General features: G+C 40.3%; 9 protein-coding genes across 9 annotated transcripts; 6 read left to right on the top strand and 3 right to left on the bottom strand.

Moving 5' to 3' along the window:
• Positions 1-191: 191 nt before the first annotated feature.
• On the bottom strand, positions 192-2228 carry LOC130692807 (3-oxoacyl-[acyl-carrier-protein] reductase FabG-like). The gene is made up of 9 exons (XM_057515889.2): positions 2067-2228; positions 1699-1808; positions 1480-1629; positions 1256-1418; positions 1082-1175; positions 867-936; positions 756-792; positions 617-680; positions 192-539 (listed from the first exon to the last, which is right to left on the bottom strand). The coding sequence occupies exons 2-9, from the start codon at positions 1736-1738 to the stop codon at positions 381-383; spliced, it is 777 nt and encodes a 258-aa protein (XP_057371872.1). The 5' UTR covers positions 1739-1808; positions 2067-2228; the 3' UTR covers positions 192-380.
• Positions 2229-2394: 166 nt separating this feature from the next.
• On the bottom strand, positions 2395-3211 carry LOC130692814 (uncharacterized). The gene is made up of 2 exons (XM_057515898.2): positions 3054-3211; positions 2395-2966 (listed from the first exon to the last, which is right to left on the bottom strand). The coding sequence occupies exons 1-2, from the start codon at positions 3072-3074 to the stop codon at positions 2487-2489; spliced, it is 501 nt and encodes a 166-aa protein (XP_057371881.1). The 5' UTR covers positions 3075-3211; the 3' UTR covers positions 2395-2486.
• A 1431-nt stretch (positions 3212-4642) lies between these two features.
• Positions 4643-5250, top strand: LOC130692822 (uncharacterized). Its single transcript, XM_057515908.1, has 2 exons — positions 4643-4689; positions 4750-5250. The coding sequence occupies exons 1-2, from the start codon at positions 4669-4671 to the stop codon at positions 5095-5097; spliced, it is 369 nt and encodes a 122-aa protein (XP_057371891.1). The 5' UTR covers positions 4643-4668; the 3' UTR covers positions 5098-5250.
• A 213-nt stretch (positions 5251-5463) lies between these two features.
• Positions 5464-6277, top strand: LOC130692813 (uncharacterized). Its single transcript, XM_057515897.2, has 4 exons — positions 5464-5532; positions 5594-5723; positions 5792-5953; positions 6015-6277. The coding sequence occupies exons 1-4, from the start codon at positions 5500-5502 to the stop codon at positions 6224-6226; spliced, it is 537 nt and encodes a 178-aa protein (XP_057371880.1). The 5' UTR covers positions 5464-5499; the 3' UTR covers positions 6227-6277.
• Positions 6278-6817: 540 nt separating this feature from the next.
• LOC130692820 (uncharacterized) lies at positions 6818-7733 on the top strand. The gene is made up of 3 exons (XM_057515906.2): positions 6818-6978; positions 7046-7265; positions 7344-7733. The coding sequence occupies exons 1-3, from the start codon at positions 6961-6963 to the stop codon at positions 7508-7510; spliced, it is 405 nt and encodes a 134-aa protein (XP_057371889.1). The 5' UTR covers positions 6818-6960; the 3' UTR covers positions 7511-7733.
• A 2883-nt stretch (positions 7734-10616) lies between these two features.
• On the top strand, positions 10617-11152 carry LOC130692821 (keratin-associated protein 21-1-like). Its single transcript, XM_059494800.1, has 2 exons — positions 10617-10644; positions 10752-11152. Exons 1-2 carry the CDS (start codon positions 10617-10619, stop codon positions 11150-11152), a joined length of 429 nt encoding a protein of 142 aa, XP_059350783.1.
• Positions 11153-16598: 5446 nt separating this feature from the next.
• On the top strand, positions 16599-17304 carry LOC130692823 (ensconsin-like). The gene is made up of 2 exons (XM_057515909.2): positions 16599-16786; positions 16855-17304. The coding sequence occupies exons 1-2, from the start codon at positions 16676-16678 to the stop codon at positions 17098-17100; spliced, it is 357 nt and encodes a 118-aa protein (XP_057371892.1). The 5' UTR covers positions 16599-16675; the 3' UTR covers positions 17101-17304.
• A 2752-nt stretch (positions 17305-20056) lies between these two features.
• On the top strand, positions 20057-22816 carry LOC130692791 (G8 domain-containing protein DDB_G0286311-like). Its single transcript, XM_057515868.2, has 6 exons — positions 20057-20181; positions 20243-21119; positions 21189-21320; positions 21411-22074; positions 22146-22223; positions 22295-22816. Exons 1-6 carry the CDS (start codon positions 20125-20127, stop codon positions 22422-22424), a joined length of 1938 nt encoding a protein of 645 aa, XP_057371851.1. The 5' UTR covers positions 20057-20124; the 3' UTR covers positions 22425-22816.
• Positions 22817-22934: 118 nt separating this feature from the next.
• LOC130692785 (uncharacterized) lies at positions 22935-26016 on the bottom strand. Its single transcript, XM_057515861.2, has 3 exons — positions 25823-26016; positions 25483-25756; positions 22935-25422 (listed from the first exon to the last, which is right to left on the bottom strand). The coding sequence occupies exons 1-3, from the start codon at positions 25985-25987 to the stop codon at positions 23147-23149; spliced, it is 2715 nt and encodes a 904-aa protein (XP_057371844.1). The 5' UTR covers positions 25988-26016; the 3' UTR covers positions 22935-23146.
• Positions 26017-26695: the final 679 nt, after the last annotated feature.

Raw genomic sequence — 26695 nt, forward strand, 5'->3', positions numbered from 1 at the left:
CAGAGCTTGGAAAACGAAGAAAGGGAAAGTTTTCTCTTTCCATGCCCTTTTTCGGAGATGAGATCAAATGCAAAGCGTAGTTAAACGATGTTGGGAGACACATCCTGGTTTTCTCTTGCGTGGAAAAGAAAGTGGCGTTTGAACCAAAGGGCCACGACTATGTAATCGCCACCTAATGACGTAAACTGAAATGTCAATCAAACTAAATTTTTAATTTCAACGAACTTTAGTAGAAATACAAGAACAATGTAAAATTGCATTGAGACTGGTGAGACAATTGTCAGCAGAGAACATCAACTCCATGACAGCCTTTTTAAGTGTTGACAAATGGTCGTTGGTAAGGCAGGAAAATCATCAAAACAAGTGGATGCCTTTCTTTTTTAACGAGGAGAAAGAGCATGGCGTCCTCCGTCCACTGGTAGGGTGACACCAGTGATGAAACTAGCTTTGTCAGAAGCAAGAAACGCGATAGCTTCAGCGACTTCCTGAGCAAATCCCGGACGTCCTATTGGGTGCGTCTCTTGGCAACGACGAATAAACTGCAATGAGAAATATGTGGTTCGTAATACAGAAATGTTTAATGAGAAGTGTAAAAAAATGAAAGCATTTGTCGTACCTTCCTGTAGATGTCAGTTGTCATTCCACCTCGTTTTTGAAGTTCGGTCAATATCACACCGGGACTAGTTGGAAACAATGGAAAAAGAATTACTTTAAAACGTTCACGCCACTAAATGGACACAATTTATCTATCATACTTGACTGCATTAACCCGAACAAGTTTCCCAGCTAGTTCTGTAAGTAAATAAGACAAAAAAATAGAGTTGTTTAAGGTATGCAACCTCTTGCTGTGCAAAGTAGCTGCATACCCATTGCTACGGATTGCGTAAATTGGTTGACTGCTGCTTTCGACATGTTGTAAGCCAATACATTGGTAAACTAAAAATTAAACATAAAAAAATGTTATCAACTGCATTGTATCAAATAACTGATTGCTTTGAAAATTTGGCTATTCCCTCCTGTTTGAGATTTGTTGATACAAAAAAGCAACACCATCTATAGGCGTATTGCTAAATCAACTCACCGGACGAATACCGTTGACACTTGATACGTTGACAATATTGCCACGAGAATTTATCAAATGGGGGACAGCCAGCATCGTTAATTGGTACATGGAACTGTAATGCATAAAGTTTCCAAAATGACAAAGATTTAATGAACCACGTGAGGCTTGGAGGAGCAAATAACGAGGCTTTACCGGACGTTAGTTTTCATCATTCGGTCCAACTGATCTAACGACGTGCTTTCAATAGTACCCTGTTCCAAGATTCCGGCATTGTTTATAAGTACGTCAATCCGACCAAAGAAAGATAAAGTCGAGTGGAAAATTCGCCTTACATCTTCTTCATCAGTGAGATCACCTGCCAAGCACAAAATAAATCAGTGAATAATTTACAGAGAACAAGTCTCAGCATTAGATACCAAGTACTGTCTTGGGACGATTCCATGTCTCTTCGTAGCATTTCTCTGCCACCTGCGACAAGTTAGCATCATTCCTTCCTGTGAGAATCAAATGAGCACCTTGAAGAGCCATCAAAGACGCAGTAGCAGCACCAATTCCTGAACTGGCCCCTGGTAATTAAAGCAACTAAAATTAATCAAAATGTTTTGTAAAAATTTCATTAAAGACAATGGGCATACCTGTTATCAACACAACTTTATTCAGGAACATTGAAGGCATTGTGGTGGTTGTGGTGAATTAATTTTAGGTATAAATTGAGATTTTAATCATATCAATTGCCAGTCGAAACCTGTTGCATAAAAAAAAAAAAATTTTCAGACATGTCAAGCCATCAACCCCAACTCTATGTTACTGCGTAATACAGTTTTACTTAAACTGGATCGGTAAAACGATCCTTAACAAGCTTAAAAGGCATTGTTTTGACACAACGCATACGCTTAATATAGTGATTCAAGGTCACTTTACCCTTTATATAAGAAGACATATCAAATGGCTAAAGTAAATTTATTGTTTTAAGAAAATGTTTTCTCGGAAAGAAATCAGTTACCTGTATTGAAATGTCATCGACAGATATCAATGTTGCACTGAACTCTCAGAAAAGCAATTCGAACTGCCCTGGCAACAAACGCGCGAGCATGGTCTGATGTCCATCAGGCGATCACGTGATCAAAGTGTGCAACGGGGTTGGTCTAGGCGAAACAACGACGGAGTTAAAAAGACGCGACTCCGCAAAAGTGCAAAGACTATACATATTCTTAGAAACAACTAAACCTTTTCCCGGGCATGGCAGAATCCCGTGTAACGACCCGTTCTTATTTATACCCCTTGCAATCAGCAATAGAATTTGTCTTAGCAAAGTTCTGAGTTAAACGCCATTTAACACAAGAAACGTAACAATGTATTGACGGATGGATTACAAATTTATACAAACAAAATTTAGGAGTGTGTTGGACGGTGTGCATCCTAATTAAACTTTGAAGTTGGAGAAAACGGATGAGAAGGCACTAGTAGAGATTCCGGACAAGTTGGATGGAATCAATCCACTCACTTGATTGTGAATCGGGGCGGAGACGCTAGCGGCAACATTGCGGTTCGGATCGGCACCGGAGAAATTGACTTGATCGGGAAATGCGTTGTCATATCCGTAAGCCGGGCGACTATTGCCCCCAGCCGGATACGATGCAGAGGATGCGACCGGTACGGCTGGGAAAGGTGCAATCGGTCCGAGTGGAGTGTTGCTGCTTCCGGCTGGATACGATCCAGGTGCAACGTTTGGAATGGTAGGGAAACTGGCTCCAACTGCATAACCCGGTGCTGCGTTGGGAAATCCACCTGAGATCTGCTGGCCTTGGTTTGATAAGTTGTAACCTTGACGCCCGTCCACAGATTCCGATGTTTCAGTTGGCCGGCAAACAACAGCATAAACGGACACCAAAAGGATAACCACCTATTACATTTATTTAACAAAATTTAGAATAGAATTTTAGTTAGACAAATTTGAAATGCAAATGTTTAATGTTTAAAGTCAATTTACCAAATTGTTTATTGTGGACATGTTGAGTTGTTGCTGTTGGAAACGAGAGAATGATGCCGCATCGGAAGTCTTGCTCGCAGTTTTATATGCGAGTAATAGCCGCAGTCGTATGCAAAACAGCGTGCAATGGCCTCAAGCGTTTTCCCGCGGCTACCTAACTGGTTCTACCTGGTTTCTTTGCCGAGTGGATGGTGATGTCTTTCCGGGGTTTTTCATTTACGTGCTAGTATTTCGGTTTTCTTTTTTGCACTCTTTTGGGATTTTCCAGATTTTATGTTGCGAACATTTCCATTGCATCATAACGATGCCATTTCCATTGAAATTTGGCGCAGTGACGGGATATCCCTTTTTAAACGCTTGATTACTATGCGTAAAAATCTTGGGCACCTATTTTTTTATTCCATAGTGCAATGAGAAAGTAATTCAAATATTTCCTACAGAGTAAGGGCCCATTCAATTGATTCGCTTCACTAGGACCGATCGATTTCATCCATAACTTAATTCAATCCGCTTGAAGAAATCATCTCGCAAAAATGGCTGAATGTATTATTCCTCGTATGCTGTCTCGCCACAAAATCATGCATCGTTCTCGAACCCCGAATTTCATCAAATCGAATATCACCTGATGCAAATCGAAATCCAATTGAGGAAGGGGGACGATCCGCGTGCGATGCTTCAGTTTACCTATGACTTGTTACACCAATTGGAACGTCTGAGATAGTCCTTGTGTATTACTGAAAATAGTGATTCTTTCAAGATGAAGAAGGCAGAGGTTCTACGAGCACATGCAATCTACCTTGTCAACCAAATCAAGGTGAAAATTGATTCGATTAAGCGTTCGAGACCAGCCACGATTCCTCTAAGCGACCAGGTCCAGATTGAATCCAAGCCAAAGAAATCCGTGTATTCGGCTGATTTACTTAAAAACGCGGTCTATTACCTGATGGAGAATGTAACCGACAAGTTTGCAAAGTTAATGCGCCCCTGGCAAGCTCCTCCAGCGCCTATTCTTCCGCGGTATTACAATGAAAAGATGTAATCACCTTGCTTTTCTTTCGGCTCTCCCCCAAAATGTACGACAATCGAGTTTGAAATAAACTACCACTGATAATTTAATCCACTTTTCTTTTTATTATTCTCTATTATAAAGTCTGCAACATTTGCAGTTTTTTTTTGCCAAGGTTTTTCTTATATTCACTTGGCCATATAAATGTTTTTAATTCAAATTTCACGGGGCAATAAAGCCAACATCCGGCGGCTATGACAAGTGGTTTCTTCATTATTAACATTAAAAAATAAAATTTGGCAGAGTAGCGTCAAGGGCACACATCGGTGAACAAGACCCTGGAACTTTATTTTCCCTCCTTCATGGAACTAACCACATTGACGTGCACACAATGGATATTTCTATTGACTTTTAAGTTAATTAGAGTGACGTCATGCTCGGTCCATAAAACCCAAAGAATGGATGACTCCGGACGACATTGGTGACACAGTGACACATGGACGAACTTTTATTTTATGATTCAATTTCTCTTTATATGACATGTCTGCTGTCGTATATAAAGCTCTTGAATTCGTCAGTAACTCCAAACACAAGTTCAGTTGAAACATCATGTCTCCCTCATTCTCTACGGTAAGTTCTATCTTTAATTGAATTACTCTTCGTAAGTTCAATCTTGTTGAATTGAAACAGATTTTGATGGCCGTGTTGGCTGTGGCCGTTGGATCTATGGCAGCCAAAGATGCGACGGTGAGTGCCAGATCACGTTATTATCACGGCGGAGCTTATACCCAACAGGATTATTACGGAGGAGCTGCTGGAAGTCACGGAGGGGCTTATCCGTTGGCTAACAATCAATACGGCGGCGCTTACGTGCCCGTAGTTCAGCCGCCAAACTATTACGGAGGGTCATACGGTTCACATCACCAACCAGCGAACCCTTACGGCCCATCTTATCCTGGATCTAACAATGGATTTTACGGCTCGCCATTTCCCAACAGCTACGGAACGAATTCGGCTTACGGAAACTCGCCGTACTAACGATCGACTTAACTGATTTCCTTCGAGCCAATCAAAGACAACTAGATAGATAAACTTACAATTCTAGATTCCAATAATATAATCTGCACCCATTTTAATTGTGCAAAAGCTTCAACTAGAAATGTGAAACAATAAAATTTGATTTGCCCATTATTATCACGATTTGTTGGCTGATTTATGAAGCCAAGTTGTAAATTACTTTTATCTCTACAACGGTTAACGCACGAAGCTCACGCATATGATCACGCCCATCATGCCTTTTAAAGACAAAAATAAAGAGGGATTCTTTAAAGATGCTATAGGAGAGGAACGTGTATAGTTTGAAGGCCATGTTCCACTCGGGGCTCAGTTCAAGTTCACGCGTTCGTCTCACCAACACGATACGTTCAAGCGGTGGCAGCAATGGCTGGTCTGAAGTTTTCCTTTGTTTTCGGGGTATGGTATATGATGAACGTGCAATAAAATGTGATTAGATTAAGCTAAAGGTTTTCATTAGTTGGTAGTTGCGGTCGCTTTTGCTTTCCCTCAACCAAATGGCGATGATTCAGCGGTGGCGGTTAGTCCCGAGGCTCCAGTTGAAGGCGAGTCGGTCGACACACGTTATCGACCTGTTCATCGTCCTTATGGTATACGACAAAAGACTTTTAATCATTTAAAATAAAAGATATTACAAACACGTTTGGAATTCTATAAGGTTATGCTGGCCAACAATATGGAAGTAATTACTACAGCAATCAGCAATACGAAAGCCATTACAGCAGCCAACAGTACGGACATTCTTACGGTCATCAAAATTACGGATATGAACAGCCTTATTATGGCCATTACGATCGTCCTTACGGATACGGTTACAATGGTACATAACATTCGATTTATTCACGATGAATTGATTTGATATTGAACATTATCATTGACAGGATATCCTGGATATTACGGAAGGCCGCAAGGCATTCTGGGCACTGTAGGAAACGTGTTGGATGGACTGTTGGGTCTGCGTGAAGGTGAAAAGAAACAAACGGCTGATGGCGTCGTTGCTCCCGCCGACGCGCAGCCGGAGGCTGCTGCTGTAATTGACTCCGCACCAACTTCGCAAACCGCCAGCGGTGGCGATGGAGTCATTTTCCAGTGAACAGAAACACGGCAAGATTTTGAATCACGATTCTCATCATGCGTCCAATTATTTAATCAAGTGTATATCCAATTTCCCCAACTCGTAGAATATGAACAAATTTTCTTTACCACATTATGCCCTCATCTTATGTTTTGTTGGTTTGGAATAAATTTGGTTGTTCCGTCAAAACTATATTTCGTATTTCATACACGTCTTAACTATTTGATTGTTATCAGAGGCAACACATTTTTTATTAGAAAATTTATAGAAAAATACGATAAATTAGAAAGAAAGAGACAAGTTGGCAACATTGGCCTTAGGAAAGGTAAAATTGACAGGTACGACAAAGGCATGATCCTAAAAGAACCCAAACATGTGAAACAAAAGGGGAATAAATAAGAAACGCAGTTCAACTGTATTTTGTTTTTAATTCTTGTAAGGTATAGGCACGTTTTATCCATAAGGAAATACCCATCGTTCTTCTTTGGTTTTCTCAAGCCCATGTCGCCATGGATTTTCCCAGCATTCTGCTCCCCTTCATCAGGTACCAGCCCAAAAACAACAACAACATTCCCTAGCCTCAGGTTGTTAGTCGAAACCGTAGAGAACAAGGGAAAAACCTAGGCAATACGAGTCTCGGCTATTCACTTTGCAAAACAACTGCTATATATAAAAAGGCTGTATTCTACTTCAACAATCATCACACCCTGTTCACTCGATTCCTCCAGAGCTCAGTCGAACAATACTCCAGGATGTCTCCAATTCTGATGGTAAGTTAAAAACATTAAACAAATAAGTTCAATCTAAACAAAGACATTATTTTCGCAAACCAAACAGTTGATGATGCTGGTGGGTGTTGCTGTTGCCTTCCCTTATCCGAACAATGCCCCTGTTCCCGCTGATGTAGTTGCTCCTGTGGAAGATGGCCCTGCTCCTGGTGAAGAAAAAGTAGATGAACGTTTCTTCTTATTGCGTCCTACGTACGGCGGCCATGGACATGGATATGGGCACCATCATCATGGTGGTTACAATAGCGGATACGGAAACCACTACAACGGTAAGTCATCATCGTCAATCTCCGATCTAATTTCATTTCATTCCAATCTTAAAAATCCATTGTCTGGATATCGTTTAGGTTATGGTGGCTACGGAGGTTATGGTGGTCAAGGAGGTTATGGAAATTACGGCGGACTCCACTGGCGTGAGGGACAGAAGGCCGGAGAAGGCGCTCCCGATGCTGCCGCCGTACCAATTGATGCAGCAGCAGCAGCTCCCGCCAACGGACAAGTTACTTTCGAATAGAAATTTAACATTTTTTACCTGATGTTTTTTTAATCGCTTCAATCACCAATCACATCTTTGAGCCACAAGTTCCCGGTCGACTATATACGTATTCGCCTGCATCTGTTGAAATCGAATCGGATATACGTTGTTAACAACAATCAAAGTCTAATTCAGCTTGCTGTTGAACAGCTTTGAACGTGAACTTACTTCTAATCCGAAAAATAAATCGACCTTAATCATTTTTTTCTGAGTAAATCTTACATTTCATTGAGTACAAAACGCATGACCTCTCCTTCAGTCAATTACAATGTCGGATTCTGATTTCAGCCTTTAGTATGCTAGAAATCGATTTAGCTAAGGTAAGCTGTCAAAGAGTTCAAGGAGGAACAGGTATAGTTCCAGCGCAATAGCTTTATGTGTAACAGCTTACTTTTTATGATTACCTATTCTATTAACTGTAATAAGTAAAAGGTATTTCATCGGGTCCATCCTGGTACTCTTGATCGGGACGCTTGGGTCTTTTGGCAAAACCCTGGTTGTTTCCATCCGGTATGTTTACAGGTCGACTTCCATAATCGTACGGACGTCCTAATTGTGTAAAATCATTCCGCATTAATGGCGCAGCTTTAAACAATTTCCTTTGAACTTGACAAAGATAAGTTACGTAAGATATTATGGTTGAGCTGATTTTATTTTTTAGCCAAGATGCCTAGAATTCCACTGTCCCACATTCCCACCCACGAGACTTCCTTCTCTTAACTGCATGACTGCATAGTGGTGCGCTAGAAGAAGAAATCCACAAAATAAATAGTTAAATTATCGCTGAGTTTATTCTACCTGTGTCTGTCGTTCAATCACCTTTTGGCCGAAATAATCCTAGTTGTTTATGACGAGATTGACAAGGAATGAAGAAGGGGGGATTCTCTTTACAGAAAAAAGGTGGAGTAGCTAGTGTGACTTGAATCGCAACAGTTAAGTTGTCCACAGTAGTGTGTGCGTAATAGGCCTCACAGGATCGACTGAGGTTTTTACCGGGTATCCCCCACCCCGGCTCTCAGCAGTTATTTGACCCAGATGGATCTGTAACCTAGCGGCTTAGATATATTGGATCTCTTCTGACGGATGGTCCACTTCTTTTCTTCAACTTCTATGATGCTCCAACGTGTACAACTGCCTCACATAGTCACGTGATTTATACCATCATATCCATGCGTGTGCACTGGGGTACACATTCACGAACATCATGGTAATGGATGGGGGACCATCCTCACGGAAATGCTCATCGACAATTATGTACCTAACTCCGTACTAGGCCACCCAGCGAATCAACACCATGATATGTACCACGACACCCATGCAATACTGTAGGCTCAACCGCTTATTCAAGCCGGCCCATGACTATAATGTCTAGTGAAAGGTACTTAGCGATCAGACCTGTCATCCAGCCACCTTTCATTCGACACTCAGCCGCCTATAGTACTAAGGAAGGTTCCTTAGTCACTAGCTACTCCACCTCATCAACAAATGACTTTCTCAACCTTTATATACAGTGAATTCTGGGATCAAAACACTGTTTACAACATGGCCACCAGGTAGGTAAGTTGATGGCTATAACTGTGTAATTATTTCGACAAACATGAAAACGAAACAGTGAACATTATTTTTTAACTTTAGTTTTAGTCTTCTGTCAAGAAATAAAGATGTTTTTTTTAAATGTTAATATATAAAACTACTTTTATCATGAACATGGGTGATGAATGTACGTGGCATCCGTAGCCTAGCGGCAGATGTCGACGCTGTTATTCAACGTCATCTCCGTCGTCATGTTCGTCTGCAGACTGATCTAGATTTTAGTGTTTTAGCTCAAACGAGTGCAGTCAACCGTGTTCAGGACTAGATTCTGTATTTATTCCTGACAAACTCATTAGCAGAGACTTCTTCCTGAAAACATGTTCGAATTTGGTCAGGCAGACAGAGGTAGAACAGCTCGACTCTACCTATTTAATAGTGAGTTTCTTTCGTGTGAATTTCATAGGGGCCCGTGATGTCGCAGTTTTCCACCCCTTTATTGACACATGATAAACCCATTATCACTGAAAATGTCTTGATCGAGAGCCATATTTGATGATCATGCTAATCATGTCGTCATCGAGGAAAACCCGGCTCACATAACCGATCTAAAAATTCCTCGGGCTGTCACGTGTATCGTGATGGCCATTCCCCCACGTGATTAATCCCAGGTACATTAACACCTCAAAATGTTTATCTTTTTTTCTTACTAGCCAAGTGCATATATCGTTTTGGTTTTTCTTCCCGCCCCCCTTCTGTTTCTTTTTAGTGCATACTTTGCTCAATAGGCAGCATAACACCCCACAAGAGGTGTTGGGTTTTTCCCATAGCTTCGGTCGTTTTCCTTATTCTTCACACACACATACAAGTCATTAAGTTCTTCTTACCTATATGCCGGATCGACCTTTGCATGCTGACGATGTTGCTTTGTTCCCATCGCTCGGTACAGTCAGTTTGACTGTAAATACGGCACCATCCAAACTGAGTTACATACATCCGCACACCAACCGTCCAGGCGATCACATCATCCGCCGGAAGAGAAGCTCTCCATAGTCCTTGGCAAAATATTTCGCTTTGTGTTTAGGGTAAGTCATTTTCATTGAATTTTTTCTTTGTTTTCGAATTTCATTTCTGATTTAAAATGTCTCACGTTTATCGTGGAAATCACGAAAGGTTTGAGTTTCATTCCAACATGTTGTATCGATAGTTATTGATGTTGGCGTTGGCCGTTGCCATGCCGTACCCTGAAGATGAGGCTCCCATCGTTGTCTCACCGGATGTGCTGGATGCTGTGGCACCTGTGGACGAACTGGCTGCACCATCCGAATTGGCTGAGGGTGAAAAGGTTGACGAGCGTTATCGTCCCAATTACGGTAATGAGAGAATCCAATTCATTTTGAAATAATTGAATTTTATTTTAAAACGAACCATTGTTTTTGGTGGATAGGTCAATTACAGAGCAGTACAGTTTACCAACAACAGAGCAGCAGCCATCAACAGCAAAGTAGCAGTCTTACCACTCACCAACAGCTTGGCCATCAAAACACTGGGTACCATGCCAACAACGCTGCTGGTGGTAAGGAGTTTTTCTTTTAATCATTCATTATTTAACTCTTGGCAATGATGGAAAGAATTTGTAGAGCGAAATTATTAAATAATTGATTTGGTATTTCTATCGCGTTTGTATCAGGATATGGCGGAAGTGGTTACCATACTCCGGGAGCCAATGCCGGATACGGCCAAAACATCAACTACGGTCAGAGCGGTTACGGCAACACCGGCTACGGCAACACTGGCTACGGTATTGGATCCGGAATAAGCACGGGATACGGATCGAACGCAGGTTATGGAACCAATACCGGCTATGGAACGAACACTGGATACGGAAGCAACACTGGATATGGAACAAATACTGGGTACGGCACGAACAATGGAGTCAATGCTGGATACGGAGGCCATAGCGGCTACGGCACGAACGCTGGCTACGAAAACACTGGCTACAATACGGGACTGTACGGGAACAATGTTGGAGGCGGACAACAAGTCTCGTATGGGCACTCAGGATACAACAGCCTTAGCGTTGGTATGTAAAACACAAAATTGCAACACGTCCTCTATACGATTCCTTTTTTCACGTGCAAAAATTAATCAAATGAAAACATGTTTTTTTTTCACTGATGTGACTTTGTTATTAACGATTTCTTTTATTTGCTCATTTCGAAAATTGGCTACAGAAAGCGGTTACGGCAGCAATTACCTAGGATGGCGTGAAGGACAAAAGTCTAACGGCACTGCGGTCGTTGATGCGGCTGCCGTGGGGTCAGTATCTGATAATGTGTATTAAAAAGCATTTTAGTCAACTAACTTTGTCGTTAAACGTTTGACGTAGGTCAATGGAAATGAACAACAAAAAACACTGGCAAAATAGGTCCCGTCCGTAGTTTCTTGTATGGATACCGAGGAGTTCTTCTCCTACGAAATCCCGTAGACACAATGTTTACTTATACTCATTTCTTAGCTACGTCAGGAAATAAAACTGGCGTAGTGTCAGACAAATATTTCTCTGGCCCTAATTGGGAAGCTTACGTTGTTACATAGCCAATACGTGGGCAGATCACGCGGTCGGGTGGATCGAGACCATCCAGAATGGCACTGTCTCTTCTACGAGCGTCTACTTCTCGAAGACACCGCGGCCGAATTGAAACGTTTGTTGGAAGCCATTCATTTAAGTGATTCTCATCGTCCATCTGTCGAACCGAAGAGGTTGCGTTGCGCTCTGCGATACAAGACTCGCAAGGACCGCAAACGTTTGAAGAAACCCGTGTAAGTTCCAGTAAGAGTTTCGTGATAATCGTGTCACAAGTTACTACTAAATGTGCAACCAATTTTGAAAATGGTCTTGTTGTCGGCAGGGTACCACTGACAGCAGATCAACGGAAGAAGTTCGAGTCCTCTATCGAACGCGTTCAGACGAGTCTGCGGGAGAAAGGCTGGCCGTTGCTTCCCGTCTATTTGTACAGGAAGGATTTGTAAGAACGGGTACACTTATTGCTGTTTCAGCTCTCATTCTATTGTGTTCAAACCTTTTAAATTGATACTAGTCACATCATAAAAGCAAAAACTCAGTTATCCTGTGACATTTTTCGTTGGTCTTCATTCATATAAACGTAATTTTTATTTGAAAAAAATAAATAAATTAATATCCGTTTTTGTACGGAATAATTCAAAATGCCCCACCTTTCCTTTGCTGGAAACAGCTGTCATTGTCCCCCAGTGTATACAGACTTAAGATGTTCAATACGTTTGCCGTACGTTGTCTTGTAGATATACAATGGAAGCTGATTTTGCAGTGCGTGTGGCATCCAATCGCACAAGTCTATAGATATTCCATGCTTATAAACTGGATTGAAACCCCACCAAAAATAACCGGCGTTGAACGCTGATTCAGAGTATAACATTAGTTTTTCGATTAGTGGTGCAGTTTCTGAATAAAACGCAATTAAAGCGAATTTTGTTTGTTTACCGTCGCCGGCGCCATCTATTAGCGGAAGTATGATCAAAATAAGCTTCGATGCTGGAAATGTCAATCAAACTAGGATAACTAAAAAAACTATAAGTCGCACGTTAAAACTATATCGATTTCCATGATGCTCATTGAATTCTCAATCCAAACCATGTATTTAAAAGCATTTCTAAATTTTTGCCACAACTGAAAAAGTAGGAAGGCTATAGCCTTCTCACCTTTGTTAAAATCAACAAAACAAAAAGTCTCACGGAATTGGATGAAACCCCACCAAAAATAACCGACGTTGAACGCTGATTCAGAATATAACATTAGTTTTTCGATTGGTGGTGCGGTTTCTGAATAAAACGCAATTAAAGTGATTTTTGTTTGTTTACCGTCGCCGGCGCCATCTATTAGCGGAAGAATGATCAAAATAAGCTTCGATGCTGGAAATGTCAATCAAACTAGGATAACTAAAAAACTATAAGTCGCACGTTAAAACTATATCGATTTCCATGATCCTCATTGAATTCTCAATCTAAACCATGTATTTAAAAGCATTTCTAAATTTTTGCCACAACTGAAAAAGTAGGAAGGCTATAGCCTTCTCACCTTTGTTAAAATCAACAAAACAAAAAGTCTCACGGAATTGGATGAAACCCCACCAAAAATAACCGACGTTGAACGCTGATTCAGAATATAACATTAGTTTTTCGATTGGTGGTGCGGTTTCTGAATAAAACGCAATTAAAGTGATTTTTGTTTGTTTACCGTCGCCGGCGCCATCTATTAGCGGAAGAATGATCAAAATAAGCTTCGATGCTGGAAATGTCAATCAAACTAGGATAACTAAAAAACTATAAGTCGCACGTTAAAACTATATCGATTTCCATGATCCTCATTGAATTCTCAATCTAAACCATGTATTTAAAAGCATTTCTAAATTTTTGCCAAAACTGAAAAAGTAGGAAGGCTATAGCCTTCTCACTTTTGTTAAAATCAGCAAAACATAAAATCTCATGAAATTAGATAAAACCCCACCAAAAATAACCGGCGTTTAACGCTGATTCCGAATATAGCATTAGTTTTTCGATTAATGGTGTAGTTTCTGAATAAAACGCAATTAAAGTGAATTTTGTTTGTTTACCGTCGCCGGCGCCATCTATTAGCGGAAGTATGATCAAAATAAGCTTCGATGCTGGAAATGTCAATCAAACTAGGATAACTAAAAAAACTATAAGTCGCACGTTAAAACTATATCGATTTCCATGATGCTCATTGAATTCTCAATCCAAACCATGTATTTAAAAGCATTTCTAAATTTTTGCCACAACTGAAAAAGTAGGAAGGCTATAGCCTTCTCACCTTTGTTAAAATCAACAAAACAAAAAGTCTCACGGAATTGGATGAAACCCCACCAAAAATAACCGACGTTGAACGCTGATTCAGAATATAACATTAGTTTTTCGATTGGTGGTGCGGTTTCTGAATAAAACGCAATTAAAGTGATTTTTGTTTGTTTACCGTCGCCGGCGCCATCTATTAGCGGAAGAATGATCAAAATAAGCTTCGATGCTGGAAATGTCAATCAAACTAGGATAACTAAAAAACTATAAGTCGCACGTTAAAACTATATCGATTTCCATGATCCTCATTGAATTCTCAATCTAAACCATGTATTTAAAAGCATTTCTAAATTTTTGCCAAAACTGAAAAAGTAGGAAGGCTATAGCCTTCTCACTTTTGTTAAAATCAGCAAAACATAAAATCTCATGAAATTAGATAAAACCCCACCAAAAATAACCGGCGTTTAACGCTGATTCCGAATATAGCATTAGTTTTTCGATTAATGGTGTAGTTTCTGAATAAAACGCAATTAAAGCGAATTTTGTTTGTTTACCGTCGCCGGCGCCATCTATTAGCGGAAGTATGATCAAAATAAGCTTCGATGCTGGAAATGTCAATCAAACTAGGATAACTAAAAAACTATAAGTCGCACGTTAAAACTATATCGATTTCCATGATCCTCATTGAATTCTCAATCTAAACCATGTATTTAAAAGCATTTCTAATTTTTTGCCAAAACTGAAAAAGTAGGAAGGCTATATAGCCTTCTCACTTTTTCATTTTTGGCTTAATTTTAAATTTCGCTTAAAACACATTATTTAGATTCAGAATTGAATGCTTATCACGGAAATCAAATTTATTTTCCAATGGGACTCATGGTTTTTTAATTAAACGAAAAAAATAAAAAAGTCGGGCTAATTTTTTTAGTCGGGCTTATTTTAGTCGGGCTTAAAAAAAATTTCTGAAAAAACTAAAACTCATCGGAATTGGTTGAATAGCACAGGATATAAACAAAATTGAATACTGATTCCGAGGAAATTGCTATTTTTTTCATTAAGTCAATATTTTCTTAAATACATTGACTATTTGACGCGATGCTAGCGCGCCAGTACGGTATAGCGCTAGCGCTATGCAGCTGAAATAGTCGGTGTATTTCCAATATGGTTGACGTTATGAAAAAAATAGTAATTTTCTCGGAATCAGCATTCAGTTTTAAGTATACCCTGTTATATTTAACCAATTTCAATGAATCTTAGGTTTTACACAAAAAATTTTTAAGCCCGACCAAATAAGCCCGACTTTTCTTATTTTGTCGTTTTTTTACTGTTCTCTTTATTGTTACTATAAAACAATAGTAATGTGCACACAGCAACAAGACAGCCTCATTTTTAACGTATTTTTTTTTTATTTTTATTTTAAACCCGTGTAATAAAATTAACATGTATGGATATGGGTTGGCTACATGTTATGGAAATGTTGTGTAAATATGAATAAAAACAAATGGGATGCGAGTAAATATCTCGATGATTAGATGGTTAACTGCGGTTCCATCAAGCGAGATGATTGTAGAAGATGGTGTTGGATCATACAGCTGCCTGCTACGCAAGCCTGCTGTCAAAGAGTTCGAGGAGGAACAGGTATAGTTCCAGCGCAATAGTTTTATGTGTAACAGCTTACTGATGATTAACTGTAATAAATAAAAGGTATTTCGTCGGGTCCATACTGGTACTCTTGATCGGGACGCGTGGGTCTTTTGGCAAAACCCTGTTGTTTCCATCCGGTATGTTTACAGGTCGACTTCCATAATCGTACGGACGTCTTAATTGTGTAAAATCATTACCGCATTAATGGCGCAGCTTTAACCAATTTCCTTTGAACTTGTCAAAGATAAGTTACGTAAGATTATTATGTTTGAATACTGATTTTATAAACGCGCTTGTAAAACGTAGCGTCGACGACGTGGCTCCGTTCAATGTCCAAAACGACCAACGCCTGAAAGGCCACCAACAAAACCATCGCTCGCCACTAGTATTTTAGATAAAAGAGGAACGCAGTTACTTGAAAATGTAAAAAACAGCGAAGCTGCACAAATCAAGCATCTCGTTGGTCAATGAGCATTTGACTATTCTTACCTTAAACTCTGAAATATTACAAACCATAATCGGAGCACTCCCAAGATTGATATGCCAGGCGAAGAGGGCTTACTGCTGACCCGGACATCCATAGGCTGATTTTTATAAGAAACTTCTACATGCGTAGGAAGTCGAAAGCAGTACAGATCTAAACAAGGAAAAATCGTAATCAAGGAAACCATTGAAATATTGACATCATGCAAGAAATTGCAACAAATAAATTTTCAGATAATTCAAATCATTCAGATGGCGGAAACTGCCAAATAAAACTGTGTGCGGTTGGGACACCTGTATGATTTCACATCACCGGATACGATGTCGTAGCGTACCCTGTTGCTTCAACATTTACGTGCATTTGTGCAGCAAAAAATCCTTTTGCCAGTTTTACTAGCCACCATTGCTACTGCCACGAATTCATAAGCTGAACGCTGATCCTCAATTGTTCCTCGTTCCATGTGATTACACTGAAGGCAACAATGACAAAGACTATACATTTCTGCATTGGGAAGATGTAAATAAATCATATTCAGTACGATAGTTTAAGGTAGTGAACGGGAAGAGATATGGATCGAATACGGCTGTGAAGAGAAAGAAGAGCTGGAAACTAAAAAAGCTGAAGAACTAGAGAAGATGACTCAAGCCCAAAGAATCAAATGGAATGAAGATATGGCTGAACAATTGCGCCAACTTGAACTTAAAAAGAAAGCACAGAAAGAAGAAGAACTTAACGAACGTTTATGGGTAAACATACTCGCGATTCTCTAATACCTAGCAAAATGGGCTTGATACCATTCGAATTTTTCTGATAGATGCTGGAGCAAGCCGCGCTGGAGGAAAACGCCGAACGAGAGGTCGCTGAACGAAGGCACAAGGATCTAACGCAATTGCAGAAAGAGCAGGCGGCCTTACTCGAAGAGCGACGTCAGCTGAAGAAACTGGAATTCGCTGAAAAGAAGGAAGAACGACGCATGGAAGAATTGCGTCAACAGGCCGAGGACGAAGCAAAATCGCAGAGGAAAGAAGAAGAATCTTGGAGCAGCACGCTCCGCTTTTGATTGGTTTCTTGCCACCTGGTCTGTTCCGGAACATGGCAGAGATGACTTCGCTACCCGAAAACATTCAGGCCCAGTTCCGCCGGCACGTTCCGATTCAAGACGATCCAGATTTATGGTAAAATGGCAACTATTCTGCTTTACCTTCCAGAAAATACCAATGTCTATGTGATAGTTTCTCGGTTTTCACAGTTCCACTCACCATTTGCCTCAGTTAAAAGGTTGTCTTAGTATATTTTGAATTTATTTACTTATCTTCGCATAGTTTTAGTCTTTGTATATCGTCTTCATGCAGGTTTGTTGGTCCTGATATGTTTCCATAGTCCAATAAACCTACAGTACTTTTACTGGTGTGGTAAAGTTAATTTTTTTATTTGCCAGACAAACATCGTACAATGCATGTCTGTTTGTATTCAGTTGTTTTGTGTTTGGTACGTCGAATATTTTATAACAAATCGTCCAATGCTTTCACATATGTGAAGGATTTGAATTGATACGATATTTGTATGCTGTACAGTACAATAAACTAAAACATCAGTCAATCATTGTAATTAATTTTGGTTATTTTCTAAAGTAGCTTTAGAGTAGTCACTCATAAAGGAAAAAGGCTACTAGTATAAAAACTTATTATTAGAAAAAAATTATTATTAGAACCTACCTTGCGCGTTCAACCATATATCACAATATTCACAACTGTTATAAAAGCCAATTTAATTTTATTAACTATTTAGTTTAACCTTTGTGGTAAAAAAAAATACTTTTAAAATGTTAGCAGTGGTAGCAGACGGTGTGTACAAGCCTCAGCAGACGATGTTTATCAAAATAAGAAATTTTAAAAGTAGGGTAGCACCGTTGCCAGATTGCAAGAAACGGGACGCGCATGCGTGAAGTTGCAATTGAAACAAGATCTCAGGTATCTCAGGTAACCTCAATCCCAGCCCTATTAGGGATGCGTTAAATGATCTTTTCTGTTTTTGCTTTTCAGAAAAGTTGCTTAAACATGATTGAACAACATTTCTAAAAATTGGAACATTAATAATCCCTGTTGATTTTGCAGCAAAAAAATGATATGAAAATAGATTTTATGTCGAAAACCCACGATTGGACATGCGATTGGACGAGGTATTCGTCCGATTACATAAAGCTGCAATAATAATAAAATATATAATATTTCTGATTTGCCTCTTGTCGAATTTAATTACAAGTATCCAAGATGGGAAAGAACAGAATTAATCATACAGTTCCTAGCACTGAAAGAACTATACGGACTCAAATACCTGAACAGAGTACCAAAAACGCGCCTAAAACCCAACCCGCAAGAGAGGAGCCTGTTTTACCCGAGGTAAGCAGCGAAAACATAATTTACGTAGCAGAAGCACTATGTTTCTGTCTTACCTACTTTGTGGCTCCAGCAGTTCGCCGATTCTTGTGCCAAAAAGGTCTCCTTTCACCTACTGCTGTTGATTACGACTATACTGAAATAATGCGGACACTAAGCAAGTACAACGACATCGACCGGAATTTTCTTGCCATCAGTCTCTCCTCTCCAGAACTCGTCACCGCCACCTGGGCGAGAAACGAGGTTTTCCATATAAATTTCCGGTTATTAAAAAAAACTTGGTCACGTAATTTCCTAATTTGGATAGAAGTGTGCCGAAGCGTTGGTGACGGACGCAGTGCCACGGACGTAGAAACCGTTTACAAGCGCCTCATGAGCGGTCAATATCGATACGCCGTCGATGACAAGCCATTTTTCTTGGCTAGGGGCATCAATCAAAATGCAGCCTTCGGTCTAAGTGTCGTTCTATATAGCTGCCTAGTAAGACATGTTGCTCCAGCGCTTCGCAACTTTCTGGTATATACCAAGCACCAGGCAACGTCTACCGACCTTGATGTCTTCGCCAATTTGAAGTACATAATCCAACAGCAGAGAAATAATCAACATTATCTCCCAACACGTGCTTCTCCAAGGTCTAAAGCGCTACTGCTGATGGATGCTATGGATGCTCGGAATTTCACTTGCCATGGGAATTTCACGGAAGTTTTCTGGAATTGGAAAATGCTGCTAGAGTCCTGGATAGATCTATTGGACGACATCAAAGAAAACGCCGCAGCGAACAAAATTCGAGATGTCAGGAAGGTCATCGCAGATTCACTGGAATTTGGTAATGAGATTCGTACAAGTACGATACTCTACCGAATGTAAGGTGAGATTTTTAACTAATCAAAAACATCTGTTAGCGGAAATATGATCCAAATAAGCTTTGATCCTGTAAAAGTCGATCAAACTAAGATAACTAATAAACTATAAGTCGCAAATAAAACCAATATTGTTTTTCATGATCCTCTCACTTAAGTTACCATCAAACACGTCGGGGAAAATCAGCAAAACTGACATGCGTCACGGCTCATTTTAGAAAAAAACCACATAAAAGCATGAAAAGTACAAAAGTACATCGCAGATAAGAGAATCAATGCCAGATCAAAAAGATCAGACGCACACGTGGAATTGAACAAGGATAACACTCAAGCGCAACACTGTTAGTGGGTGCGTGAATTTTCAAAAATACCCTGGACTGACAAGAAAGTCTTTATTGGGAAATATTTTTGTACCATATTGTTCGAAGGGTTCTAATCTAGTTTTCATAAACACTTACCAATCCATTTGTTTTTTCTTTCCTTGTTGACTAGTTGATTGCGGCAGACATAGAAATAAGAAAATTAACTAATCCGCACACCCACAGAGCATTAACATGCAGATATAGAATCCATTAGTAAGCCGATGCTTTATGTTAACTTACTGTCAACAAAGTTACACCTGTAAACCACATCCTTATACCAAATAGATAAGTTGGACAATGTCAATTATAGATAACTTATAGCCAACTGATTAGCAGCTTTGAACTAAAGTTCAGAAACTATCCATAACAAAATAGTTTACTTATTTCAACACGAATCAATCGATCAACTGACCTCACGCAGTTAACACGTTTTTTTAGGGACAAGCTTGAACCACGCCCTAGGCGGATGTTTGTGTTGTGCCCAAGTGTTCGTCTTCTATTCTCAATGTCAAATTTTAGTTGGGTAATGTAATTCTGTGCCGAAAGTAGCATTCAACTTTAAACGTACCGTTTTTATATATCAGGTGTTGCTGTTGGGTTTATGGAGTTCCAGTTACGCCCAGCAGTCCAGATGTTTCAACCAGGGTGCACCCATTTACGATCCTTGCCAATGCGAAGGAACTGGAGAAGGAAATCTGAACATCACCTGCTTAGGTGTGAGCAACGAAATAATTAAAGACATTTTCCTGAATTCGATAGCACCTGAAATCAACCGGTTCGCTTTGGTGCCATCGGCCGGGCAATTCAATCGACTTGACATCGATGCGAACCTCTTGTCCGATAAACGGGCAAGAGTTATCCAAATTGGAAGCTGTCCAGAAGGTGACGCAAAACCATTGCATATCGATCCGGATGCATTCCGTTCGTCCAGCGATTACGCCCAGAAATTCGCCATTATCGATTGTGATATCAACGAAGTGAACTGGAGTTTCCTCAGCGACTTTCGTGATCTAAATGACATCCTGTTGGGCAGTGTGGATGGCATACAATCCATTAATTCTCTCCCCACTTTGAATAATATAAAAAAATTGTCTTTTACCGAATCTACGGGTTTCTCCCATCCTTTGCTCGTCTTTCCTGCCAAATCTTTGGTGTCGTTAGCGACGCTCGTCCTGGATGGAAACAGGGACCTCAGTAATGATGTTATTGGTACCTTCATGTCAGCAATAGCCTCCAACGCCGTCCAACTGGAAAGTTTCACGCTTATTAATTCACCATTAATAAGTCAAGTACCTCTGAATATCGGAGATGTTTTGACGTTGAAGTCGATCAATTTATCGTCCAATTCCATCGCATCCGTCGGCTCGGATGCCTTTTTCTTTTCGAGCGATCTATCTGTTCGTTTAATCGACCTGTCAAACAATTTAATTGCGACTGTTTCACCCGATGCCTTCAGTCAAGGTCTTTATCTTTCTTGTGTATCTCATTTTGTTTTTTATGTGTCACGTAATAACGTCATCTATCTTTCAGGAGACTATGGTGATGCCGTCATTCGACTTGATAACAATCTACTTAGCAAATTTGAATGGAACGTTTTCCTGGAGGTTCTTGATGAAATGAACCGCTCTGACGGTTCCGGAGTAGTTTCCATCGCCAATAACCGTAAGCATTTCATTAACCTAATTAATACAACAAGAAAAATTATATTGAAAAAAAAAAATTATTACATGTTGATATATATAAAAAAAAAAGAAATCATCTGTCGCATCGGGTGTGATTTGGCCTGGCTCATCCGTGACAACCCAAATTTGTTGCAGTGGGTGTTTGGTGGCACTTGTGTAGACGGAACTGCATTCGAAGATATCGATCCTGGCAACTTCGATTCCACCTGTGCTGTTATCACTCCTAGTCCGGAGACGACGTCCACCACAGAAATTCCAACGACAACGACAACACCAACGACAACGACAACACCAACGACAACGACAACACCAACTACAACTACAACACCAACTACAACTACAACACCAACTACAACTACAACACCAACTACAACTACAACACCAACTACAACTACAACACCAACTACAACTACAACACCAACTACAACTACAACACCAACTACAACGACAACACCAACTACAACGACAACACCAACTACAACGATAACACCAACTACAACGACAACACCAACTACAACTACAACACCAACTACAACGTCAACGACTGTTACCTCAACGACGACTCAAAGCACTTCGACAACGACGACCCCATCGGTGTCAACGACGATTCAGCCTAATAACAACGAGGATTTACAGCTCTTGTTGTTGTATATCATTGCGGGTTTTGTCGGTGCCAGTCTCCTAATTCTGATTTTCAGCTGCATTTACATGATCATCTTGAGGACGAAGCGCAAGTAAGTCATCCGTTGTTTCCGTTGATTGCAGCTGCTAATAATAATTCATTTAATGAACGTCACAAATGCAGGAACAGGCGGAAGTCTTCCATATCCGAGGTTCTCGGCAACTCGTCTAATGTACGCGGAGCACCTACCCTCCCCGCCAGGTAAGCATTTCAAGGTAGTCGATCCCTGCGTCAACTGTAAATAACTTAAAAATTTTATGTTATTCCGGCAGCCAACCGGCCCCAGGATTGTCTCGAACCAACGCCATTATTGTTCAAGGACCAGGTGGCAAATGGTACAAATCAAATGGTGGTGCAAACCAAATCGCTGGGCCAGCCAACAATCCAGTTAAAAGCAAATAACAAAACCTTAATTGGATGAAAGCTATGTGCAACAGGGCAAGCATTAGACAAGTTTTGACTTATTCCTAATTTTAATCACTGGTATGTTAGCCTCCTAACAATATGCTAGACTATTGCATTCGGGTGTAAACAATTTATCGAAAAAATAATTCAATGAAATAGGACAAGACTTTTGCTCTTTGTGTGAATCGACTGGAAGCCAATGTGACCCGTACATACCAACTGATAAGGCACACATTTTCAAGCGCCTACTGTTTGACGTCGGCGAAAATAATCAGTTGTTTACGTATTGGCACAATGGAATCCAGCCCACTTTCCAATCAACATCTTTTTATCTTTGACGACCTTGTTTACTATGTTCACAGTTCCTAACTTGACACTTTGCTTACAATGATTGGAAGAAAAATGCCATTTTTGAAAATAAAAAAGATAAAATCAATTTGATTTTGATTTTATATAGAAAAGGTTTCTGTATTCCAAAATTCATTTTTACTCCGCGAAAGGTAAAAAAAAATCAATTTCAATAACCTGCAATTTTTTCAACCACGTATATCGAACAGGGTTTCCATGCAGATATACGAGTTAAACTGAAACTGTCCAAAAATGATAAAAAAAACATTCTACAAACTACGAATGAGAAAACAAAAGGCGACATTTGACGCTTATTACCAACAACACGACTCATTTTGAGATTCTTACGGATAAAAAACAAAAAATACTTATTATTCCTCGTCGATGATGCGCGGCCATTTCGCAGCTGGAGGAGACGAACGAGGTGAGATCGGCGACGATGAGGAAGAGCTGCTAGATGTTGTGAAGATTTCGACTTTTAAACTGGAAACGTCTTCACCGAGTCTTCGACGGCGTCGATCACGCAGAGCCAACAATTCCGCACGCGACTTATGAAACATGTTCAAGTGATGCCAGTGCAAATCCCGATTTTTGGTAATGACACAAACGATCTTCGAGTCTTGGTATTTAATTTCGACATCAGCACTGTGTCCAGATTTGACTTGATCGGGTCCAAATAAGAGCTCAATCCATTTCTCTGCTTGGCTTCGGCTATTGAAACCGCTAACAGTGTGCCTCACAGACGACGAAGCGAAAAAATCATCCAAAAAAGCATTGGCAATGAAAGCCGTGCTCTTTTGGTTCCACGTGAAAATCGGGATAGTCATTTTCTCAAGGTGGCCAATGCGGATGTTGACTAGAAAGCTTAGCGCCCATTTGCCGCCCAGCGTGGTAACAGCCTTATTCCAAATTTCAGGAGAGGAGACGATCAACTCAATTGCGGTTCTCTGGGTAGCGATGGTATGGGTAAATTCCTTCAGCAAGACAGCGTCGTCCAGTTTCAGATAGAAGAGCATAACGTCCACGACCAATTCTTCGGGAATGTAACAAGACAGTAAATGGCGATGCAAATCCCTTTGCAATCTTTGATACACCTGGTTGTTTTCCAGGTAGACGCTGCATGTTTTCTGAATGCCTTCAATCACTGCGAAGAGCTTTTGGAGCGGAAGTGATTTAAGTCCGATGCAAAGAGAATATATCCGATATAGTCCAGCGCCATCAAATTGGTGCATGCGAAGAATCATGGATGTGCAGGCGACAATGGCGGAAATGGTCAAATTAGGCAGCATGCTGCAAGTTTTGATTTGCAGCATTGCAACGAGCCTATTGCCGATATTTTTGCCGATTTCAGGGAGTCCGAGATCGAAGAAGGCCAGTGCAAAATGAGCAAAATTTTCCATTTGATCTTTGATACGCTTAAGTGACAAGAGTTTTTCGATAGAAATGATTGAAGCCGAATTCCATCCGATAACCATGATCAGATTGGCGGTTTCAATGGCGATTGCTTTATTCCGGATTCCTTCGTAATCGGCTTGCTCTCTTCCTGGGAAATTCGAAGCCAATATTTCCAGTAACTTCAAACCTTCTGTTTTCGCTCTCAGTCGAACGCAAAGAGATAACAAACGCCTCGTTCGCTCTTCTCTGTCATTCGCGCCTATCCAAACTCGTTCCGGAAAGCCTTGGCAGAATGTTATTACTGCATTCAGGGTTCTCACATCCGGATGCATTTCGAGTCGATCCAGCGCAGCCGTGAAATTGCCGAGTAAGAACATTTTCAGAGAGTTCTTGGGAAAGATAATCAGCACAGCTCGCGGCTCCCGCAACCAACGCAACAGACCCAATTCTTTATGGCCGTCGGTGACATCATAGACCATATTTTCACAGTCGAAGACGGTTACAGTGGGACGGGTGTTGTACACGTTTCGGTTGAAAAGGATCGTTTCCGAACCAAGGTCGACATCGATTGGAACGCATTCCATTGTTTTGCCATCAACACCTGTCAGGCTAAGAATCTTGACACCATTTCTCAGGTTAGGTTGCAGATGGGCTCTCCGACGCACCCGTTTATGACAGCTACAAACTTTGGAAACGTAGCAGATGCAGCTGGAATCAGGGCAGTCTGAATCCGTGTTTTCACTGTCTTCTTGGTCCGAGAGGGTAATGGTAAGTCCATGCGCTTGAAAGTGACTCAGGTACGTATCGACACTATCAACAGATCGGAGTAGTCCGGCCAAAAGGCGATCTCTGCCTTTCAGGCTATGAAAATTGAGCTGAGTTGGACTGTAGCGATGATCAAGTACTAAGGCTAGCATCCTGGGGTAATCATTCTCATTCGTGGTCCACTGCGTTAAAATGTCTTGAATGTGACCGATGGCTAGAAAGGAATGGAGATTCGCTGGTGGGGATAAGGTGTTATGAAATATTTGCTCCTCGAGTACCAAGTCAAAGACCATGGCCAACCGCCAGCCAAACGTCACCTTTTCCAGTTGATGGTCGCAGTCGGAATAGAAAGCCGTCACGTGGTAATGACGATCACTATCTTCACAGACGTTGAACAACTGTATTTGTTCGTTAAGTTCCACTTTGATTCGGCCTTCTTCATGTCCACCCTCAACTGGGATTTGTAAAATCATCTTCATAAATCCAGCTATATAGAATAGGAATAAGTTCCACCTCATAAACAACTTAAGACAGAAAGTTGATTTACCATTATCTTCTTTGAAATTAAATTTTGCAAAGCCATCAGTGCCACAAATGAAGAAGTCCCGTAAGATGGTTTTGACCTTTACAACCAAAGGGTTTAGGCCCATGAGTAATAACATTTTATTAGTTAACTCTGGTAGAAAGTCAGAGAGCTTTGAGCTCTGAGCTTGAAGTGCCTCACAGTTACTGATCTGCCACATTTGTCCATACTTCACATATGAAGAATTGCCTGCTTTCGGACTACTCTTGGAAGCATCTCGAACAAGTTTTGAGACATTCTACAATTAAATGACTGAAATTTAGAGAAAAGTTTTGAAAGAACAAAGGAAAAACTATACACTCACATTAAGGGACACTGGTACACCAATAGCAGTCAGATGCTGAATGCTTATTTTGTTGGGCAACCCTTCCTCCAGTTTTAAACTTACTGCAAACTGGGACTCTTCTGACAAAATGTTACGATGGGTTCGTATGGCCTCCTCAACATTTTCTTTAAAACAGTCGTTCATCTTGTCCGGTATATAAAATAAAGGCTGTTTCAGGCTGTATGCTTAAAAATATCTGGAAGAAAGAAGCTAAAAAATAAAATTCAGAAAAAAAGTTATCACAAGTGTTAATTATATTGTTTAATTCTAATTAAAGATTACTGTTTTCATTTACCAACAAGTATTTATTTATTAAGCACATTTAATTTTGTTTTCTCATACTCGACTGCAACGTTTGTCCTGTTCTCATGAACTCCTTGTAACCTTCTGACGCAAACGCCATCTATTAGTCATTATTCTATATTACGTAAAATCTCAAACCAAACAAAGGGATGCTGATTTCGTTTGAGGAATAACTTAAAAATCAGTTGACATCTTGAATTACGGAAATAACTTACGAATCCGTTGACATCCTGAATTTCAACGAAGCAGTTTGTGGGCTCTATAGTTGCTGGCAAGATGTTCAAAAGAACCGTGACTAATACCAGCCCTGTTGCTGAAAGAGCTGAAATTTGGAAATGGCCGCCAAAATAAGTTACGGTTCTGAATATTGATTGGCATTGAAACAGGTTTCTCGTGATTACTTGCCGTCCTAGTTGTCCTCATCACCTTGCAACATCATGAATATCAAAAGACATTAGTTTAACGTACTAGCCCACGTTGATGATCATGTAAATCACGTGAGACGGAAAGAGAAATACACGTTGAAAATGATTTGCGACACGAACTTCA

This window comes from Daphnia carinata, chromosome 3, assembly GCF_022539665.2.
Source record: "Daphnia carinata strain CSIRO-1 chromosome 3, CSIRO_AGI_Dcar_HiC_V3, whole genome shotgun sequence".
Taxonomy (NCBI): Eukaryota; Metazoa; Arthropoda; class Branchiopoda; order Diplostraca; family Daphniidae; genus Daphnia; species Daphnia carinata.

Bases quoted from the DNA above. Each gene is read 5' to 3' on its own strand.
- LOC130692807 (XM_057515889.2), bottom strand. From the start codon at position 1,738: ATGCCTTCAATGTTCCTGAATAAAGTTGTGTTGATAACAG. The intron at 1,419-1,479 runs GTATCTAATGCT...TGTGCTTGGCAG, and splicing joins TCGTCCCAAGACAGTACTTG to GTGATCTCACTGATGAAGAA. The intron at 681-755 runs GTATGATAGATA...GTTTCCAACTAG, and splicing joins GTTCGGGTTAATGCAGTCAA to TCCCGGTGTGATATTGACCG.
- LOC130692814 (XM_057515898.2), bottom strand. From the start codon at position 3,074: ATGTCCACAATAAACAATTTG. The intron at 2,967-3,053 runs GTAAATTGACTT...TAAATGTAATAG, and splicing joins TGTCCACAATAAACAATTTG to GTGGTTATCCTTTTGGTGTC.
- LOC130692822 (XM_057515908.1), top strand. From the start codon at position 4,669: ATGTCTCCCTCATTCTCTACG. The intron at 4,690-4,749 runs GTAAGTTCTATC...GAATTGAAACAG, and splicing joins TGTCTCCCTCATTCTCTACG to ATTTTGATGGCCGTGTTGGC.
- LOC130692813 (XM_057515897.2), top strand. From the start codon at position 5,500: ATGGCTGGTCTGAAGTTTTCCTTTGTTTTCGGG. The intron at 5,724-5,791 runs GTATACGACAAA...GAATTCTATAAG, and splicing joins ACCTGTTCATCGTCCTTATG to GTTATGCTGGCCAACAATAT. The intron at 5,954-6,014 runs GTACATAACATT...TATCATTGACAG, and splicing joins TTACGGATACGGTTACAATG to GATATCCTGGATATTACGGA.
- LOC130692820 (XM_057515906.2), top strand. The intron at 7,266-7,343 runs GTAAGTCATCAT...GATATCGTTTAG, and splicing joins ATACGGAAACCACTACAACG to GTTATGGTGGCTACGGAGGT.
- LOC130692821 (XM_059494800.1), top strand. From the start codon at position 10,617: ATGCCAACAACGCTGCTGGTGGTAAGGA. The intron at 10,645-10,751 runs GTTTTTCTTTTA...CGTTTGTATCAG, and splicing joins AACGCTGCTGGTGGTAAGGA to GATATGGCGGAAGTGGTTAC.
- LOC130692823 (XM_057515909.2), top strand. From the start codon at position 16,676: ATGACTCAAGCCCAAAGAATCAAATGGAATGAAGATATGGCTGAACAA. The intron at 16,787-16,854 runs GTAAACATACTC...TTTTTCTGATAG, and splicing joins AACTTAACGAACGTTTATGG to ATGCTGGAGCAAGCCGCGCT.
- LOC130692791 (XM_057515868.2), top strand. From the start codon at position 20,125: ATGTTTGTGTTGTGCCCAAGTGTTCGTCTTCTATTCTCAATGTCAAAT. The intron at 21,321-21,410 runs GTAAGCATTTCA...TAAAAAAAAAAG, and splicing joins AGTTTCCATCGCCAATAACC to AAATCATCTGTCGCATCGGG. The intron at 22,075-22,145 runs GTAAGTCATCCG...TCACAAATGCAG, and splicing joins ATCTTGAGGACGAAGCGCAA to GAACAGGCGGAAGTCTTCCA.
- LOC130692785 (XM_057515861.2), bottom strand. From the start codon at position 25,987: ATGAACGACTGTTTTAAAGAAAATGTTGAGGAGGCCATACGAACCCAT. The intron at 25,757-25,822 runs GTGAGTGTATAG...ATTTAATTGTAG, and splicing joins GTGTACCAGTGTCCCTTAAT to AATGTCTCAAAACTTGTTCG. The intron at 25,423-25,482 runs GTAAATCAACTT...TATTCTATATAG, and splicing joins TAATTTCAAAGAAGATAATG to CTGGATTTATGAAGATGATT.